The 20,908-nt window shown below is 40.4% G+C and overlaps 1 protein-coding gene across 1 annotated transcript; it reads right to left on the reverse strand.

The window, feature by feature from the left end:
• Positions 1-17,784: 17,784 nt before the first annotated feature.
• On the reverse strand, positions 17,785-19,399 carry LOC131684384 (ichor-like). The gene has a single exon (XM_058967229.1). It carries the CDS (start codon positions 19,397-19,399, stop codon positions 17,807-17,809), a length of 1,593 nt encoding a protein of 530 aa, XP_058823212.1. The 3' UTR covers positions 17,785-17,806.
• Positions 19,400-20,908: the final 1,509 nt, after the last annotated feature.

Genomic DNA, 20,908 nt, shown 5'->3' on the forward strand with positions numbered 1-20,908 from the left:
GCGCAGTAGCGACATCTATAGTGCTTTTGGTGGGGTATTAGGTCACCAATGTACCGACGTAATTTCAGGTGTTTTGGTGGTGTCGTTTGTACAGGAGAACGTTTATACTTTTTTCGGCACTGGTGAGTAAATTTTTGTTTCTGAAAAATAATATGTGTAACGCTAATCAATTTACATCTGATTTCCAATAACTTGGTACTGCTGGAAAGGGTATTTAAAACCCAACAAAATAGTATAACGGTTACAAGTGTAACCTTATATTTGTTTGTGTAAGTTGTGATTGTTCTCGAAAATATACATTGGGGTAGGTTGGCCGAGTTCTGTGCGGGGCTGGTTGGCCGAGTTGTAAATTTAGTGTAGAGTAATGTGCACTTTTATATTTGTGAAATGCCAACCTTTTTCAAAGCAAAATATGATATTTTGCTAATATTGATGACTATAAGGAAAAATATACACGAGAAATAAGTAAGAAAAATAATTTAGATTTATTACCAAATAGAAATAAGAGATTAGAATCATTAAAAGTCGGAAATTGTTTATAAAAAGTTGATTCCGATATTTTATGAATTTAATGCCAAGCAGGTTTCAGAGTCTCTGGCGTGTGCCGCTTCAATTCTGAAATTTTTCCTCCTGAGGAGTTTCTGGCAGGATTTGTCACAGATCGACCCAACCCCGAACAGACTCGTCCATTAGCATAGAATCTGCTGCAGATGTAAGCCTCTCTGAAGACTTCAGACCTTTTCCCAAGGCGAGTGCACGATCTGATTCGAAGAAGTGGCAAGTTCGTAAACGCTGATCGTCTCAAATTTTGACCGATTCTCAATAAAAGCAGTATTGGAGGAGCGGAAAAATGAAATCAAACGTAAGCGTACGCTGGCGGAGGAAAAAAAATCAGCGAGAGCTGGTAAAAAGTTCACTAAAGCTGCCAAAGGTAAGTCAAAAAGGTTGAAAAGACTAAAAATTGAAGAGTGGATTTGATTTTTCTTGTCTATATACGAGTTTTTTTAAATTAAAAGTTTTCCACTGATACATTTGACGTGTTTAACTTATTTTACCAAACTTGGCCAACCTACCCCAGCTCTGAGGTTGGTTGGCAGATTTTTCTTTCCGCATTTGTTTGCTAATAACTTTTTCCCTGATTTTTTCATGAATGAAAAAAATTACATATGTGCTCAAGGGTTGTATCTTCATGACAGCGCAAACCGGTTTTCAAAAAAAAAGTGTAACCAGAATGAGTACAGAAATTCCAAAAGCAAAACTCAGCCAACCAGCCCCTGTCTTCCTTACTGTTTGTCGTGATGAATGGTGGAATTTCTTCAGTTTTCTGTAAATGACCCCTGAGCCCGTATTATTTGTTACAATTCTCCTGATCATGATATAGTACTAATCCTAACCATTATTTCACAAAAATGTATAGTTCTTAGAAATCGAGTACTGATACATAACCATGCACTGCTGGGCCCCATACAAAACTGACTCAAACATCACTTCGTTAAAAGTTTAATAACTTCTTTTTACAAAGTCGGATAGGCTAGCAGTCTTCGACAAAGTTGTAGACAATTAAATTAACGTCCTTTTTCACTTATAGGACGATGCATACAGTGCCATCTAATGGTGAAAATGCAAGCTAGTGGGTTTTATTCATGTAAATTATCAAAAAAATACCATTCAAACTTCAAGGATGTTAGCCCGGTAGCTAGACTTGTCCGATTTGCTCCAAAATCGGTGCAAGTACTCTTGGTAGGTCTAGGAATCGACTCAAGGTTAGGCCGATTAAGTTTTTAAAAATTGATTCTTTTTCTGGACAGATTAGCCAACACCCTTAAAAAATAAGAACAATTCTGCACGCCCCAACAATATTTCAAGATGCCAACATCCGGACCAGCATCACCCCGGAAAGAATAGCCACCCGCGCGGATCCCTTGCTACATTCATAGCGGTCACCGGAAGGGAACGCCACCCGTTTAACCCGGCAAACCCAACGTCCAACAAACCCAGCTCCCAGGTGCTGGTGGCCCCCAGTCGCTTCTATACTATGACGAACGCCAGGCCACAACCGGAAAACCAACTTTATACACCCCTCGTGCAGAAAAGCCAGAAACGACAGTTGCCCGCGCAGAAATGAAATTAATCGACAATATATTGATTCTATTCGTTTATTTTCGATGTTCGCTTTCTTTTGTGCAGGAATAGGAATAACGTCTCTTTGAAATATTCCTAGTAGAGGTTGTTGAGGTTTTCAGAGGTAAATAAAATCTCTGGTCATCTTTTCGTTGGTGAGTAAGTTAAGCCGATCTATGCCATATCTAGGGTTCAGATGGTGGAGATGCCACTCTGTTGTCGGCGATAGGCACTCAGTGTGGAAAGAGATCGATGGAAAAGAAATACGAATAATAGTAGTAATTAGCATTTGGACTCTTCGAAATTAGAAGTGCTTGTTTTAAATTGCTTTGCAAACGTAACATTAAAATTACTCGATGCTATTAATAAGGACGTAAAATTCATTTCAATGTCAGTCATGTAAAAAAATTGTACGTCGAATGGATGATATGCCTAATATGCCTGGGCGTGGTGAAAAATGCAAAATCCGGTCAAAACAGTGTCGAGCCTTTGTAAGATCTCAAGTAGGACAGAAATAGCTTGTGGAGCCTTCCATGTGGATTTGTCCGTTGATGGTCTAAGATGTGGGCTGAATATTTTGTCACATTTTAGGATCGCTTGCGAAATAAGGATTTAATTTGCGACACCCATTCCAAGCTCCTACCAATCTATTGTTCCATATCCACACGTCACAGTCTAAGCGGGGATGCGCTGGTAGCTGTTCTATCACGCGCGTGCGACGCCACTATGCCGAGAAAAACATTGCCAAGAAACAGCAGATGCCCGGTATACTGGTGGAGTGCCGAGATTGCAGGTCTACGGTCAGCCTGCCTCAGAGCTAGACGTAGGATGCAAAGAGCTCGCACCGAGGATGCAAGAGAGAACCGCCGTGAAGTGTTTCGAGCTGCGAAATTGGCCCTTAACAAGGCTATTAAAAGCAGCAAGAGAGCGTGATTCGACAACCTGTGTGAGAGTGCCAACGCGAATCCGTGGGGTGACGCCTACAGGATAGTGATGGCCAAGACCAAAGGGGGCTCTTCACCCCCAGAACGGTCTTCGGACCGGTTGGCGACGAGTATCGAAGTACTCTTCCCGTCTCGAGCCACAAGCCCCTGGCCACCTGCACTACGAGACAGTGCGGGCACGGCCGAAACGGTGGCGAACAAAGCTCCAGGGCCGGATGGAGTTCCAAACAGCGCTCTCAAGGCAGCGATCATAGCGAACCCGAACATGTTCAGGCTAGCTATGCAGAGGTGCCTTGACGAGTGCCGTTTCCCCGATAGATGGAAAAGGCAGAAATTGGTGCTGTTACCGAAGCCCGGGAAGCCGCCAGGCAACCCATCGGCGTACAGACCAATCTGTCTGATCGACACGACTGGCAAACTGCTTGAGAGGATTATCCTCAACAGGCTAACCCCGTACGCGGAAGGTACGGACGGCCTGTCAAGCAACCAGTTTGGCTTTCGGAAGGGTAAGTCCACAGTGGACGCTCTCAACTCAGTGATAAATACTACCGAGATAGCGATCCAACGAAAAAGGCGTGGCATTCGATACTGTGCGTTAGTGACACTTGACGTGAAGAACGCATTCAACAGCGCAAGCTGGGATGCCATCGCGCTCTCGTTACACCGGCTTAGCCTACCGGTGGGTCTGTACCGGATCCAGTCAGAAAAGGGCTCCGATTACCGCCGGAGTCCCGCAGGGCTCGATCCTAGGCCCGGTGCTATGGAACCTCATGTATGACGGGGTTCTGAGACTGAAGTTCCCTCCTGGGGTCAAGATCGTCGGCTTTGCCGACGACGTAACCTTGAAGGTCTACGGGGAGTCAATCCCTGAGGTAGAACTAACCGCAGAACACGCGATCAACATGGTGGAGGAATGGATGAGCGCGAGAGGCCTGGAGCTCGCTCATCATAAGACAGAGGTAGTTGTCGTCAACAACCGCAAGTCGGCACAACATGCAGTTATCCATGTGGGAGAAGTCGCGATCACTTCACAGCGGAGTCTGAAGTCTCTCGGAGTCATTATAGACGACAAGCTGACCTTCGGCAGCCACGTCGACTATACATGCAAGGGAGCGTCGACTGCTGTTGCGGCTCTGTCGAGGATGATGTCCAACAGCTCAAAGGTGTGCGCCAGTAGACGTAGGTTACTGGCAGGCGTTGCCGTATCTATCCTCACGTACGGCGGCCCGTCATGGTTAAGAGCACTGAGAGTAACCAGTTACCTACAGAAACTGGAGAGCACCTACCGCGTGATGTGCCACAGAGTGATATCTGCCTATCGCACGGTATCACACGATGCATCCTGCGTGATAGCGAGCATGATGCCAGCCGGGCTGGTCATTCGGGAAGATGAGGAGTGTTTCAAGCTACGTGGAAATAGGGGAGCCCGCGAGCGCACCAGGGTGACCTCGGTTGCCAGATGACAGCGTGAGTGGGATAACTCCTCGAAAGGTAGGTGGACCCACCGGCTGATACCTAGCATATCGAGCTGGGTGGGAAGACCCCATGGGGAAGTTCACTTCCACCTGACACAATTCCTGTCAGGCCATGGCTGTTTCCGACAGTACCTCCACAGGTTCGGGTACGCGGAGGTCCCAGCCTGCCCGGACTGCCCAGGTGTAGACGAAACTGCCTGGGACACAACCCCTGATACCCTTATTCAGCAGATGTGTCAATCGGTGGAGAAGTGGAACGCAGTCTCGGATGCTACCACCCAGATTGCCTGTAGGCTACAGGTAATTTGGCGAACCGAGCAACAGACGATGGGCACGGCTAACTAGTGATTGGTTAGTTGGAGCTAAAAAGGCCGAGCGCAAAAAAGGGAGTGAATGGTCTGTTCATGCTGAGGCAGGTTTGGCGCAGCGACTGGGAACCGCGTAGGGGGTAAACCCAGCCACCCCGAAGCAAGGCAGAAGAGCGAGTGTATAGGCGTATAAGTGGACTGCCTCATGCCAAGATGGGAGGGTCGTAGCGTAGTATGTTGGGATTTAGCTATCGATGCCTCGTGGTGTGGCAGAGGAGTGAAAGGGTGAGCATCCAAGTCAGTCTCACACGGCATGTTAAGGGTGAGCACAAAAGTCAGCCTCACATGGTATGGTAGAGGCTAGCGCAAAAGTAAGCCTAGCAAGGAATGAAAAAGGTGAGCACATAAGTCAGCTTCGCATGGTATGTCAGAAGTGGGCCCTAAGAAAAATGTCCCACATGGGATGCCAGGGGGAGTGACAGAGGTACAATAGAGTGGCACGATCGAGAGTGAACCAGGTGATAGGGTGAGCACCCAAGTCAGCCTCACATGGTATGGGTGGGGCGAGCACAAAAATAAGCCTAGCAAGGAATGAGTAAGGTGAGCACACAAGTCAGCCTCGAAAGGAACGAAAAAAGTGAGTACAAAAGTCAGCCTCATGTGGGAGTGTTTGAGAGTGAATCAAGGTGCGATAGAGAGAGCACCCAAGTAAGCCTCATACAGGACGTATGAACGCGTGAGTGAGAGTGAATGAGTACATTAAGTACAGCCATACCCCCAGAAGTAATACCGAGAGGTAGTTCCTGGGAGGAACGATGGCGGAGCCCAATGGAGTTTAGTCGGTATTAATGGCAGCGTCACCATTCCAGCCCGACACGCCCCCAGTACACCCCGTGTGGTAGCTTGGACACCTACCAATAGCACGTGTACTGGGTTAGGACGTAAACGTCTTCTTGTAAAAAAAAATATCCACGCGCTCAAAAGTTATAAAAAATTGAGTGCGGCCCGTGACCCAGACCCAGTGTGTCCAGACGTTACTGCAGTCGCCATTTATGACATGGGAACAAGGACCCAGTGGATTGATTCTTGGCTGACATACTTCAACCTGCCGGATGCCAAGACTGGTTTTGTCCAGAGAATGATAATAAACAGCAATATGAAGTAGTGCCATTTTAGATGAATAAGACTGCCTTTACGAAGACTAAATATGAAATAATCAATAATATTTTATATCACAACTTCACAATAAATAATGAAAATAACGCATAACATTTTTAAAGTCGAATTGATCTTCAGAAGTAGCCAACTTATTGTCTTGTAATGAAATGTAGAGTTCTATTCAATTTAGGAAAATATTGAATATTCCAGATCAAGCTGAAATATTGGCAACGCTGGACGAATAACTCCAGTCCGAAATTTTGTATCTCATTTGATTCGGGTTAATCAACTAAAACGTTCATCTTCTATTTAAAAGAAACAAATGACCATCATAATAGGTGTTGATGAATAAGTGGATCAAACGAAGCGTAACCCAATGAATGATGATCATTAATCTGTCAAACCGGTTCAAGAACCACAGATGTGTGAAACGAATGTGAAGGTTACCATAGTAAATTGTTATTGTTCTTACTCAATCCTCAAGAACTTTTAGCAGTAAATAGAATTTAATTCACTGTACCAAATTTCACCCAATCAGTTGCATAAAGCGAAAACAGAAAAACACAGATCAGCATGCTACGGTCACCGCAAAGATTTTAATGCTCGAGCAAGTTACAAACCGCAGGTTTAGTTAACACACAACCGATTTGCTAGCGCATAAAGATTTAAACGCACCGCAAGCGACAAACCTTGCTCAAGCACCAGCATCAGTAATGCCTTCGAAGCAATCGCCACAACAATAAACAGATTAACCACCCCTCATTTTCCACCCAGATGAATTCAATTTCCCAAGTGCACGAACTTGATATGTAGGTAGCCGAACAACCACACCAGACAGCCAGTGCACCGATTCCCGCTGAGCACGGGATTGCACCATGCATCTCCGAAACAACCGCGGCGACGGCCCCGGCTAAACCTTCGACGAAAAATAGTCCCAAAAAGACTACACCACCGCCGTCGGCGCGCCGACTTCGTCAATCGACAGGTGTGTGCGTGAGTTTGCACTATTTAGTAAAAACCCAATAATGCCCCGTTTGTTTCGAAATTGTATTTATGGCACGCGCGATTTGGGCCTCCGACTCGATGAGATTGATTTTCGCTTCGCGCGGCCGAAAGTCCCAGCAGCCGGCATCGGAGGCGGACGATCGGAGGGAAAAAGATCAGGCAGCAGAAAATGTTTCAATTTCGATTAGCTTGGTTTCGTTTTGGTACGTCAGTCGTCGGAGTCGGCTGGAGTTGGGTTGCGAGCGAAGCACTTTGCCATCGGTGTGGCGAGCTGCCAGGTTGCGATTATTATGATTATTGCTCAGTTTCTATGCTTTTTTTATGTATCCGTACTCCTCCATCCACTCAGTGCTATCGAAAGCCTTCTCTCGTCGTCAGGTTGATATTCAACGGTCGAATAGAGGGGAAAAGCAGGAGGCAATAAAAATTTCTATTCCGTGGATTAATGAAAGAAGCTAATCAGCGCTAATTTTTCAACAATTTTTAATGATTATCGTTTCCTACTGAACTATTATTCCGGCTGCTGTTATGGCGTCGGATTGCATCAGGAGGGAGGCTGAAGTTTCATTTTATTGGGATTTGGATCGATTGCATTGAATGCGCTGATTTCGGGCTGTAACAATTAAGCCTTCATGTTCAATTGATATGAGCACCTGATTGGTCTAGAAAATGGGACTTTTTGTAGGTCGGACCAAATTATTCGAACAAATGAAGCATGTGTTTTGATCCAATATTGAGTGATAGCATTAAAACGTAAATTTGCTATTGGTTGTGTTTTGATCAGCGTATTCGTTTGGATGATTAGGATGACCCATTTGTAACGAAGTAATAGATGAAGCTGTGGTTAACGACGGTCTTGCAAATCTCCTGCAAAGCTGCACTCTCATAGATAATCGATATACAAAAAACAAAATCAACTGCTGAATTTTGGTGACAGAAAAATTCTTCAATGCGTGGTTGAAGCTGATAGTAGGGATAGTGAGTACGGCACATTTTAACCCTCCGGCACTCGCGCGAATGGCTCCCCGAATGAGCGGCCGCTGGTGCTGAAGGAAGATTTCGCTAGAATTTCTAAAGGTGTTGCACTAAATACAACGGCGCGAGTGCCGGAGGGTTCAATTTCTAATGAAACTATAGTAAGAAAAGAATGAGTCTTAAATATTGTTTTCATTTAATTCGAGTTCTATTTGTTCTGGTGTTGTTATGATTGTCATTGGTACAGAGGGTTATATTCGGCTTTTCAGTCATTAAGATACATTGAACACTACTGGGCATTATATATTACACAGACTAATGTTCGATCAATTAAATAAGTAAAAAGCCTAATATTACCCGCTTCAATCGTTGTGTCCTACAGAGCACCCGGTTACCTTTTATGGTTGTATTCCATGACATTTTAGTGTTCTTTCTCCAAACTGGAAATTGACATTTAGTGACATCGTATAACATCACTACACTTTTTGGGAAATATAATCGACGATGCGGGTACGGTGACCTGAGGAAGGGCTTCTGGATTTTTTTTCCCGTAAGAGGCCGACAAGGGTACTCGGGTAACAGTGAAACTGAATTACCTACTCATAACTACAGCACTATTCAACTGATTTAGACACTTTGGGATGTTTTAGATTCAGGAACTCTTCTACTTTTTCTACGCTGTGAAAATGAACGGGAACAATTCATCTGGTCTTCAGAAATTCGGATTCTGTAAGAATGCCTCAGCATTGGGATACAATCTTTGAATTTCGATGGAGTACTGGTAATGTGGTAGTAATTTTGCTAATAATTTATTTAAATTTACGATTTATATTCCAGTACTGAAACATTCCTCATGAAATCCGGATTATCGGGAACCAGATGTATTATTCCGGTACATTTTCATAGATTCTAAAACTGGACGATTTTCTCAATCCATTACATCTAAAAGCATGCAAAACTGTTAAAAATGCCATAGTTGAGAGATTTTTATTTACCGGGTACCTGAGTACCCTTGTCGGCCTGTTACGGGTGTATTTTTGGGTACACAACGGTTAACTTCTGCATTATCAATTTTGTGCATAGTGATGAAGTCGGCCTGATTATGTTTCATGAAGCTCTTGCAAACCTTGATCATCATTCTTACAAATCTTGAAGCCAAAGAAACCGTTGAACTATTCTCTTTTTTAAAATTCCTATTTTCCATGCACGGAATGTGGTTTTGGAATAATTCGACATTTCAATCCCGAATTTGATGACATCCTCTACAATGAAATACTTTGTTGAATATGATAATGTTAAGAGCAAGATCCTCATCTATAGAGCGAATGGTACAGTCGAGGGGCGATTATACGATTTGTCTCTGACACTTGATATCGCAATCCGCAAATTTATCTCGCAATACAGCCAAGTGGTCTGCGCTGACCGCAACCCTTGAAGAAATTGCTTTCCCGGCATAGTTAATGGTATTCCCATATGTACAGACAACACTGTGCACCTAAGGTAATCTAGCTGCCACGTGTCATTTTTGTGTACAATCGACGCACTATGGAAAACTGTGCTTGGAAATTCTCCAGAAAGAAACAACAGCGAACGTTCTTGGGCCGAATGGGTCGACGGGTCACATGCTTCATTAGGCTGAATGAGTTATTAGGCCAAATAGGCCATTAGGCCATTTTGCTTTCATTTTAGCCCCACGTAAGGCCTCTGATATAGTGGTCTGTAGCAGTTAGCAGCATCAGTGAACTATCATGAGAATCATTTCTTACCATGATGTATTGTAGTGCTTATCACATGATTTATGTGTTTTAAGACTATAAATCAATAGTGTTTTTTTTCTTCTTTGAATCATGAGCTTTTCTTATCAATGCAATGTTAATAAAACTGTAATTGATGCAATCGCTCCGCTTGTCCGCAGTTGAAGTCTAGCGGTATCATCCTAAAATCCTCAGATATATAGTTTAATAACTACAAATTGAAAAAACACTCATTTTTGAAATCCTCCTATTGGGACAAATAGCAAAGTAAACTCAGATGCCAAATTTCATATCATTTGGACAATTTTAGACCTCCGCCCACTTTGTTTGAAGTTTTTGACTTTTGTTTCATGGGAAAATAGAGTGTGTCCCACATTTATTCGTTCACCATAATTTCTCAGAATCACTTTTTTGCTATTCAAACAAACTGCACCAATTTTTAGTGTTTATTTTGAAGCTTAATCAACGATGTTTCTCGAAATTTAGAGTTCCTGGTGCGTTTTGTTCGTTTGTTATGGTAGTTTAAGTGAAAAAAGTGATGTCCCATATTTATAAGTTCACCTTACTTTTTTACCTTTCTCATACAGAAAGGTTATAAAATCAATCTGAATATCGTCAACCTAATCTCGGTCTATCCCCTCATCACACTCCATCCTTCCCTAAACCCACCTTTCCTCATCAATTGTCTCAAAATATGCAACACCCCCCCCCCACCCTGAAGAAAAATTCCTAGTTCCTCTTAAATAAACTTCCCTAGTAGGTCTGTAAAACTAGTGAAAAATTTGGTTTGAAATGATTTTGAGTTTGAAAACTACTTTAAAATTGAAACTAATTTAAAATTTGTTAACAAGTTGAAACTTTTTGGTGGGGTCCGGACCCCCCGAACCCTCCTTTTGAATCCGCTGCTGGGTTCAAGTGTTTCATCTACGACACATAGCTTCTCAAATTCGTGGCTGTCGATCCATTGTATGTATGTGCAAATCGTACTGAATATGTAATGGACATTTCCATCATTATATTGAACATAACCAACCATGGAATCCTACACGAAAAAACCAGTCATAAATTCATGAACAAAAGGTCACGATTTCATGAACCAAACATTTTACGAAAACCATGACCAAGTTCCTGAAATTATGAGTAATAAACCTCGAATTCATTTGTGTTTTCAAAAAACCAGTTCGCCCCGAATATATACATGGCGTTACATTAGAATGTTTGGTTAGGGTACTGTTGTTGTTTCCTGGACATGTTTAGTTTTTGTTGTGATTCTAGTTCATGATTTGGGAACATACAGCCGACAGTCAAATGATGTTCAAATGATTTCAAGAGCGATTCTTGTGATTTCTCATCAAGTTATTGTGCTACCTTATTCACTTACTATTGCTTTTTTCTCTGTCAGACTAGCGAGATTAAAATTAATGATTTTAGTTGTAATTTTTATTCACGTTATCGTGATATTTTAGTTATGTTCATGATTTCAGGATCTAAGTCACGATTTTTGTAACTGCTGTTCATGTGATCGTAATATTTTAGTCATAAATAGAGTAATTCATGTTCATAATTTCAGGATCTTAGTCATGATTGTCGTAATTTCTGTTCATGTTATCGTAATGTTTTATTTTAAAATTTACTTCCAAATTTGACACGATGAGTAATATGACTAATGTTCGTGATATCAGCAGTTTTACCATGGTATTTGTAAATTCTCTTCGCCTAATTGTGATCTATTACTTTTTGGTTACAATCGGTTTTTTTATTCGGAATAACGTAACGATATGAACTGGATCATAAAAATGGGACTGATTCGCGATATCTTGTTCTGTGAATTATATCACGCACACTATTTGGGATTCTCAGCGCAATTTTCGTTTTCTATTCAGACATCACCATTAACCTTATCAAACGGATAACGATGTTCGAAGTCCTAATAGTTTTTTTTTTATATCGAATGCTCGTGTCTATTACTATGGTCGCTAACAGCTGGACATTTCATAAAACAGTGCATGGAATAAAAATGATTCCACGAATAATTCTCCAAATTTTGTGAGAGTTCACGGAAAAATTTCATTATAATGTTGCATGAAATTGTAAATGATTAGCGATATCTTCAAAATATCACCAGCACACAAAATAGATTGTTGAATCAGTTCACGAATACATGAATAATATTGTATGATTTCATGAACTATTTCACAAAAATTAACGTGAGTTGTGACTTATACTAGGTATCATGAACCAGTTCACGAATGCATGAATTATATTTCATGATTTCGTGAACTATTTTGCGAGCAAGGATATTGGATCGTGACATATATAAGTAATCATGAACCAGTTCGCGAATACATGAATAATATTTGATGGTTTTGTGGACTATTTCACAAGCACGAATATTGGATCGTACCTAATATAATAAAGATCATGAACTAGTTCAAGAGTATTGAATGGATCCATGAATAAAATTTTGAATGTCGTAAAATAGTTCACGAGAACATAACCAGAATATTTTGATTTTGTGAGCTAAGGCTCCTATATCTATGAAAATCATCATGAGTGAACCTTTGGTTTTATGACATAAATTTGTGAACTGGCTCGCGTACTGAAAATCGCATTAGAAATAGCTTGGCGGAAACCGTGACACGAAACAAAAACAAATAGTTTCACTAAAATGAGCGTTATTCGGGCGTTACTGAAGGGAAATTGAACATAATTCTAAAGCGTATGAATTTTGTTTACGCTTTAAATCCATCTAACAGTGTGATGATACATTTCTTATAACTCTTATCGCTTTCTTCGAGTATTATATGGATTGAGAAAATTTAGAACTTGTTGCTTCGCGATGTTTTTGATAACACATACTACAAGGACTCCGAGAATCGTTCAATATCAGTGCAAGAAATCTCAAAGGTTAAACCAATTTAATGTAAAAGCGGAAAAATTGCCCATAAAATAGAAATGCAAACGAATTATAGCTAATGCTCCGTTAATAAAATATATAAATTCTTCAATCAATGCATTGTGTTGGGAAAACTGAATTTTATATATGTTGTGCTGAGTCAAAAAATTCGAAAAACAAATTTTCGAATGGATTTGAAGTTCATACTATCAATAGCGTTTATTCAAATTCCCAACGCGGCTGTGAACTAAGCACTGAAATTTCAGCGCTGATATCTCGCTACCTCTGAAGTGCATGCGTGCATAGTTCAAACTTTACTCCGATATCGACTTTTTCTAAAAATGACTTCCCAGTAGTATCTTTGATCTGAATTATTATCGCTAATCCTAATGCCAAAGAACAAATAAAAAACTCTCGAAACCCGTTAGGGAAAATCATTATCATTACTGGAATTTTCTTTTTCACGAAACTTTTCGATAACCTTCCGTCATTTCTATTAAAAATTTTCAAATACTTTATAATTTACATAATCTTATTAGGAACAGTTGTTTAAGAAGCTTTTGTAATATTGTGTAGGAAAAGTTGGAAATTTATGAATTTTATCTATCTGAAACATATAAACCGTTAAGTATACCAATTAATCGCACCACTGGGAATAGGTTCGCCGAATTTTGGAGGAAATTGAAAAAATAACCTCTTGAAAACTACCTAAAAATTGGTGTAGTTCGATGCAATTGAAAGAAAACATCCTCAGAAAATAGGATGCATCTATTACTGTGAATAATAAATACAGTAAAGACCCGTTCTTATCATCTCCATGTTGTATTTTAGGCTGACAAAATGGGGACATTGACTAAATCTCGACATTTTTTTCTTCATACTAAACTGAAGCTTTCAAATATTCTTCCCTTCCCTTGATGTAGTCTAATAACTATTTCTGATTATTTAATCTTCTAGCGCAAAAATTTAAAAAAAATGATTTTTTTTATTTTTGCATATTTGCAAATTGAAGATAAGAAAAACATAGTCAAGACAGGATTAACTCAAATTCAGCATTGTTTGTCTGCTAGAGCCCATCAAACATATATTCATATAGGGCTGATAAAATTAGGGGCTGATTAAATCGGGTCTTCAATGTATTATAATAGATAGGCTGTATTCGAAAAAGTTTCTTGTGGACGAATGTAGAACGACTTTGTTTCTACTTACTTGTAGTCAGCGGCGTAGACAGAAATTCGGATTGGTGGGGATTTGGTGAAAATCTAACTTACTGTCCAAATGGCATAATAACGAAACCGCCATCTTTGAAGTTTTAAAATTACGGAGAAACAGTTTTTCAAAAAATTGTAACAGAGTTCCTGTCTTTAGCGAATTTGTTGAGACTTCATTTAAAACAACTTTATTGTAGGCATTAATACTACGTATATGGAGTATATCGAGTTATAAAATGATATTTACAAAGTGTTCCTTAATCTAGTTTTTTCTAAAATAACTTTCTATAGTGAGCTTCACAAACTCAAGCTTTGGATAAAATGTCAATTTTATTTATAAACAATATAAGAAATTTATCATAAACAGTAAAATCACAATAATTTAATTTAAAATTAAATAGAAATAGCCTAAAATATGTTAATACCTTGAACACATGGAGCCTTCATGTCTTCAACAAAGTGGTTTGTTTATAATACCACTTCTCAAAATTTTGCTGAAGAAATTGAGTCTGGAACTAAATTTGTTTGAAGGGTAAATTCGCCATAAATAATTCTTGGAGGATATAACGCCAAAATTATTTTATCAAATGATGTGCTGCTTGACGTTAGTAAAATTCATCGAAGATTCTAAACCTGCGAAATTGGCGGAACGGAAAACGCCATTTTTCATAAATTCCCCTACTTTTGGAAGGTTGTTTTCTCGTTATTAATTCTATAACGTTTTCGTCTCAACTCGACGCATTCCCAAAATAAAAACATTTTTAGCAAATTTCGGAAGTTATGCAATTTTTCGGTGAGCAGTTCTAATTTTCATAGACATTAAAGCAATTCCAGTATCGCTTCCTATTAAAAAAAGATCCTAATCCATATCACAGTACACCCCTTCAAAACTGAACTCAATATGATAGGAAAATATGATTATGATTATGATTGATTTCAGAGCTCTAGAGTGAGTTTCTATAGGAATGTTTTAGGCAAGTATTTGATATTGATGTTATTAGACAACTGTGCGATCAAGACCAATAGATCAGTTACAGATCAGGATCGCATTCCCACAATTATCAATGTACTGATCAGATAATTATCATTGTAATATTGAATTAAATCAGGCAGCATCAGAATTTTTTTTAACTTCAATCCAATTTTTTTGGTGAGGGGGGGGAGTGGGGTTAAACCCCAAAGCATCCTCTTGGCTACACCACTGCTTGGAGTTATTCATTTCGCTTTTTTCCGAGATATTTTTCAGATCGATCCGACGGTTACAAGTCAGAAGGTTCACGCAAATGAATTTTTTTGCACCGATAAGTGATCAAGTTTCATCTGGACAACTTGGAATTGTTCGGTGGTTATTCTAGCGGTTGTAGATAGAAAAATGAAAAACGAAATTCATTTTATCGAAATAATATTTGTCTCATTTAAATTTGAACAATAAATAGGCGACAAAGGGTAATCCACAAACAACAAGCCATAATTTTTAAAGTATTCGAAATATGTATTTGACGTCCTCAGTAAAGTTATTCGCAAAAGTAAGAGCTACAAATTTGCGTAAGGCATTATTTCAATACAATGACTTCCAAGAAAATTTATGAAAATATATCACTCACAATACCAAAAGAAAGGGCATATTGTATGCTGTGTACTGTGTGAACTTTTGTAACATGTTATGTAAAAAAAACCCGGCGTAAAAAAGCTTTTGCAAATGCCGTGCCAAATAAACGTTTTATGAAAAAAAAACCGCAGACTGCATAGCCGAAACACCATTAGCCACCCTAACTGTTGTTTTAACAAAAAGAAGGGGTTCACAAACTACGAAAACTTCTCCACAGACTTAATTAGGTTAAGTTGTTTAGTTTTAGTAAAATCTCAAAATTCATGCTTAATTTGCATTCTGAACCGCAGTGATCACACCATCACTTTACCTTCAGTGCGCGATCTCTTCATAACCGAGGTAATTTTTAATTTTTTTTTTTAAATGAGCACTGGTTTGCATAATTTTGACGAGAGCTGAAAATTTTCACATCACACGCATAGGACTACTGCGATCGAATCTCAAAAACAATAGAATTGTGACATTCGATTAAATTGCCTTTAACCAACTTGTATTCGGCCAAATGGCATTTGGTCAAACGGCATTCGACCAAATGACCTTTTCGGCCATATGGCAGTCGGCCAAATGGTATTCGGCCTAACAGCATTGGGCTAAATGGCTTTCGGTCAGTTGACCTAGAACCGTTTGAAATTGGTATAATTTTCCAAACAAATTTCTGAACATCCATACTTACCTATTGCAGCACCAAATTTCTAATAAATTTGCTACAGCGACGGTGGCGATTATCAATTCCGGAACAACTTGGGAAAACATCTTCAAAACGGATCAGCACAGGAAAAACAAGCAGCAGTTCTTTTTTATTCAACATTTTAGGGTAAACTTTATTTCCTATCAATGATAGACTGTTATTTCTCGTCGAACCTGTTCGTTCACAAAAGATCGCGTTGTAAATAAATTAAAATCATTTTGCTGAGACCAGTCAATGGAGTACTTTAACATTTTCCACTGTATCAATGTTTGATTTTTATAGCTTAACTTACACTTGTGTGCTGTGTCCGTGTAGAGAAGAAGTCAACGAGAAGGAACACTTTCAGCCAGATACGAGTTGGAATCGTTTCGTTCGACACTCGCAATAACTTAGGTAAAGAGGGAAAATAGAAAATTCCACAAACTGAGGCTGCCGGACATTGACGGTTTTTTTTTTCTAGATGCTCTTAAACGGTATGGGGCTGAGTAATTTTTCAGATACTTTTAAAAAATACACAGAAACATAGAATCTACAAATGTCAATTCTGAACAGGGATTTTTATCTCTTACGAAACTAAAAATTTTACTATTTACACAATACATTCTTAGCCTAGCAATATATCAACACTCTTGTCACTAATTGTGGGAAAAGATGGAGTTAAACACCTAGGCAGATCAATCCTACAAACAAACGATATTAAAGTTATAAATTGCACTTGTGTTTTAATTGTTTCATTTGATTGTTTTTTTTGTTAATTATTATTTAGCTTTGTTTCTTTTTATACACATACACGATACATTTTGCTTCCTACGTGAGAATTTTATGGCGCACAAGGTAGTGATTTCTTCTTAACATTTGTGATCCGACTGAGCTTTCTGAAAGATAATAGGAAGGGAGACGCGCGGTCGCGGTTTTGATTGAGCGTAGCCTTAGGACGGATAAACCGGATGATTCGTGTAGTATTCAAGTAGCGATTGCAATAGTAGTAGTAGTAGAAACAAGGGAAGTAGTAGTAGGAGTAGTAGCAGTTGCTGTTTTGTTCAATAAATTACCTACAAACTAAACACTGTTTTCTTTTCGATGTCGCTTTCACTGCGCGCTCGCTGGCAGGGTTTGGGATTCGCTCTACAAATAAATTACTGGTATTTACAATTAAGAGGGAATGTTTCTGGGAATGATTTTTTACTTCAATTGTGAAACGGAAATGAGGAATAGTAAAAACACTAAATATGAGGTACTTTTTGTTCGCTACTGTAGCTAACTGGAGAGCGCCAGCAGCAGCGGGGTTTCGTCCGGATTCGTAAGTCGTCACGTGAACGATACGAATCGGAACTTTTTGCTAATGGAATTATCATCCGACAGCCCAACACCGTTGGTGGCCACTGCACCAATGCCGGAAGCTACCAAAGATGACAGGTGATGATGCGACTGGTGCAGGGTATGGTGCTGTTGCTGTTGATGCTGTTGTTGTTGGTGTTGCTGTTGTTGTTGTTGCTGCTGTTGTTGCTGTTGGTGGTGGGAGGGAAGCTGATGATTAAGATTTCCATTTAGGGAGTTGTTGTTCTGGGCGCAGTAGCTAGTAGACGATCGCTTCCGCCCTGGACCCGATCCGGAGCCAGACTGGGAGGAGGAGGTCGTCGACACCACTACTGCTGCTAATGGTCAATCCCTCCCGATTCGTTTATGTATCTGCTGGTGTTTGATGAGGTGAGCCTTTTGACGGAAGGCTTTGGCGCAAACTTCGCAACGGAACGGTTTCTCGCCGGTGTGTGTTCGCAGGTGTACTTTTATGTTGCTCTTGTTGAGGAACCCCCGATTGCAGATGTTACACCGATGGACGGGTTTATCCTTGCCGAGGAGTCCGCTGAGTTCACTGGCTGCTTGGAAGCTTAGTGCTGCTTGGGTTTGGGCTGCTGCTGCCGCAGCTGCTGAGAGTTGTTGCTGGTGGCATTGTTGAGCTGCCGATTGCTGGATGGACGAGGATTGCTGCTGGGATTGTTGGGATTGGCCCTGCTGCTGCTGCACTTGTGGATGTCCATGACCGTTCGTTTTGGACTGTTTGTGGGGTCGTCGTTTATTTTTTGGTGTCGCTTGAGTTGTGCTAGTGGTATGCGGGAAGTTTCCCATGAGTTCGGGACTACACATGCCATCCGGTTTTAAGCCCATGTTGAGGGCAAAATGGGTGTTTTGATGATTTTGCAGGTACCTACCGTTAAGGATCAGGTTGTCGGTAGTGGACACTACCGAACCTGGTGGACTAGTTGAAGTCGATATTAGTTCGCCACAATAGGACGTTGAGGTGGGAGTTTCTATTTTGATCGGTGGTCCATTCTGTAACCGGTTCTGTAGCAGCGGCATGTACCCGTGTGTTAGCAAGCTCTGCAGCGTCGAACCGGCTGTATGAACGGGGGAATGAGGTAGGATCAGTTCACTTAGTGAATCTTGTTGCGACACAATCAATTTACTCTCCGGTGTTGTACAGGTACCTTCAATCCACGCATCCAAATCCATCCACGAATCTCTCGTATCGTTCCCATCCTCCTTCTCCACCTTGTTGTTCGGCACCGTCGTGTCCGCTATCGCCGATCCAATGATAGCTGCAATATCCTCGATTGAACTCATATCATACTCGGACAGTTCCTTAGAATCTACAAAAATTCTCGCTCCGGAAACGGAATCAGGCCCACTTATCACGCAGCTATCGGCACTGGCGGAGTATATTTTTCCATCGATTGAACTATCCGAAAATAGTTTCACATCCTGCAGGCAACTATCGGCCCCATTCCCATCCGGATTCATTACTGAATCCGGTAAACAGGTTGAAGAGGAAACAATGTTATTGTCTCCATTACTCCCATTGCTCGTTCCATTCTGAAACGAGCCCTGCGAGTAATTGTTATTTTCCTCCGGCAATCGTTGTGCAATCGCCGTATAATGATACCCGGATATCCCATTGATGGACAAATGTCCCGTATTAAAGGAAGTAAATGATGGCAACGGTTTCACGTCGCCATCGTTGCTTGAATTACTACTATTGATGGAGGTCGAATTCAGCAGCAAGTTCTCCAGCACATCCATCGAACTTTTTTGCGTCTCCGAATCACTCGGCAGTGATTCTAGATCCGCATCCAGCAGCAGCTTGTGACCGTCCAGAATGTATTGGTCCTGCACACTCGTCGACTGGTTCCAGCATGGGCTCATCAGCAGACTCTCCACGTCCGATTCGTTCTGGCCGCTCATGGTGCAGTTGACCATCGGTGTTCGGAATAGTCTAAATTGCGCGGTTTCCGGGTTTTTTCTCGAATTTTGCTAAGGGACTCTAAAGAAGTTGATCGATGTTGGGGGAGGTGTCCGGTAGCACATGGTCAAACCTGGAAGAGATGAGCGAGAAGAAAAAAGCATACATTAGTTATTTGCTATGGGTATGTGAATCGCCCCGGCGTGTGTGAGGCAGATGTGTTAAATTGGGTTAGATGTGTGCAGCTGATTATTATACGGCTATGCATCGGTGGTTATGTGGTTCAACTTGTTCTACGGGTAGGGGAATTTGCATCCGTGTTCCAGATTGTGGCTCACAAACAGGTTATTTAATTTGGGGTATTCAATGTTGAAAATATGCAAATTTTGTGGTAATTAGTTATTCAAAATTCAGGTGTGACTGTCGGCGAAGAGAAGGTGTATTACAAACTGACGTGAGGTGGAGTGATTTGTGTTTTAATCCCATGCTTTGTTTCGTTTTGTTAAACTATTGTACATTCATTGAATTTTTCAACATTGATTTCGTAGGCTTGCTATCGAGGTGGCTATCGGATAGTTTATGATTTTTGACACTGTCGAAACCCTATTGTTGGCACCGCTGGGCAGTAGTTACCTGCCCTTATAGAAAAACGATACATGACAGTGAAATTACTAAGATCGAGGTGAAGTAATTGGTGTCTAAAATATATGAGCCCAAAATTGAATCCTAAAATTAATAATATCTAGATACTAGATGTTTGATTGCTTTCTAAATTTAACTTGGCTTTGCTGCCCCAAGGGCCACTAACTGAGGCTATTTATGAATTATAAACACTATATTTAACCCATTCATGCCCATGATGTTTGTGGGCAACAACGTTTTTGAACAGCTATAACTTTTGATTAAGGCAAAATTTGTTTACAAAAACAAGTAAGGCTAATAAATATGACTGTTGCCTTTTATTTAAGTATTAATAGTTTCAAGGACCAGCTCTAGAATTGAAGTTGTTGCAATTAGTCTGATTGGATTTCGATGGAGCAGTGCTGCCAGGAACAGTTTACATTGACGACGGAAAATTAATTTTTCATATATCTTCGTTATGTTGCAATATTATTGAAAATTGATAAAACTTATCAGTTTAGATTGTCTTTGGCTACATTTTCCACGCAATTGGACTATTGCTAATATTATAGGAGAATTGTATTGAGCATTGGAAGGTAAAAATAGAGCAGCTTCTAGCACTGCGAAGGAAGCACCTATCTTTATGAAAAAAGGTTTTTCGTGTTTCTTGACCCCACCGTTTTCAAGGAAAAATAGTTTTGAAACCATACATGCACGAGAAAAAAGTTGAGCATGAAAGGGTTAAAAGATTTATGTGAGCTATTTATTGGCTAGAAGTGCCCACTACTAAACTTTAGCAAAGATTTATAAAAAATCGGCAATATTCTACTACTTACAGTGGAATCTTAGAAAAAGTGAGTTTAAAAATACTACTATAATAAAACACTACTACTAACTAAAACACT

The sequence above is a fragment of the Topomyia yanbarensis genome, chromosome 2, assembly GCF_030247195.1.
Source record: "Topomyia yanbarensis strain Yona2022 chromosome 2, ASM3024719v1, whole genome shotgun sequence".
NCBI classification, from domain to species: Eukaryota; Metazoa; Arthropoda; class Insecta; order Diptera; family Culicidae; genus Topomyia; species Topomyia yanbarensis.

Bases quoted from the DNA above. Each gene is read 5' to 3' on its own strand.
- LOC131684384 (XM_058967229.1), bottom strand. From the start codon at position 19,399: ATGGTCAACTGCACCATGAGCGGCCAGAACGAATCGGACGTGGAGAGT.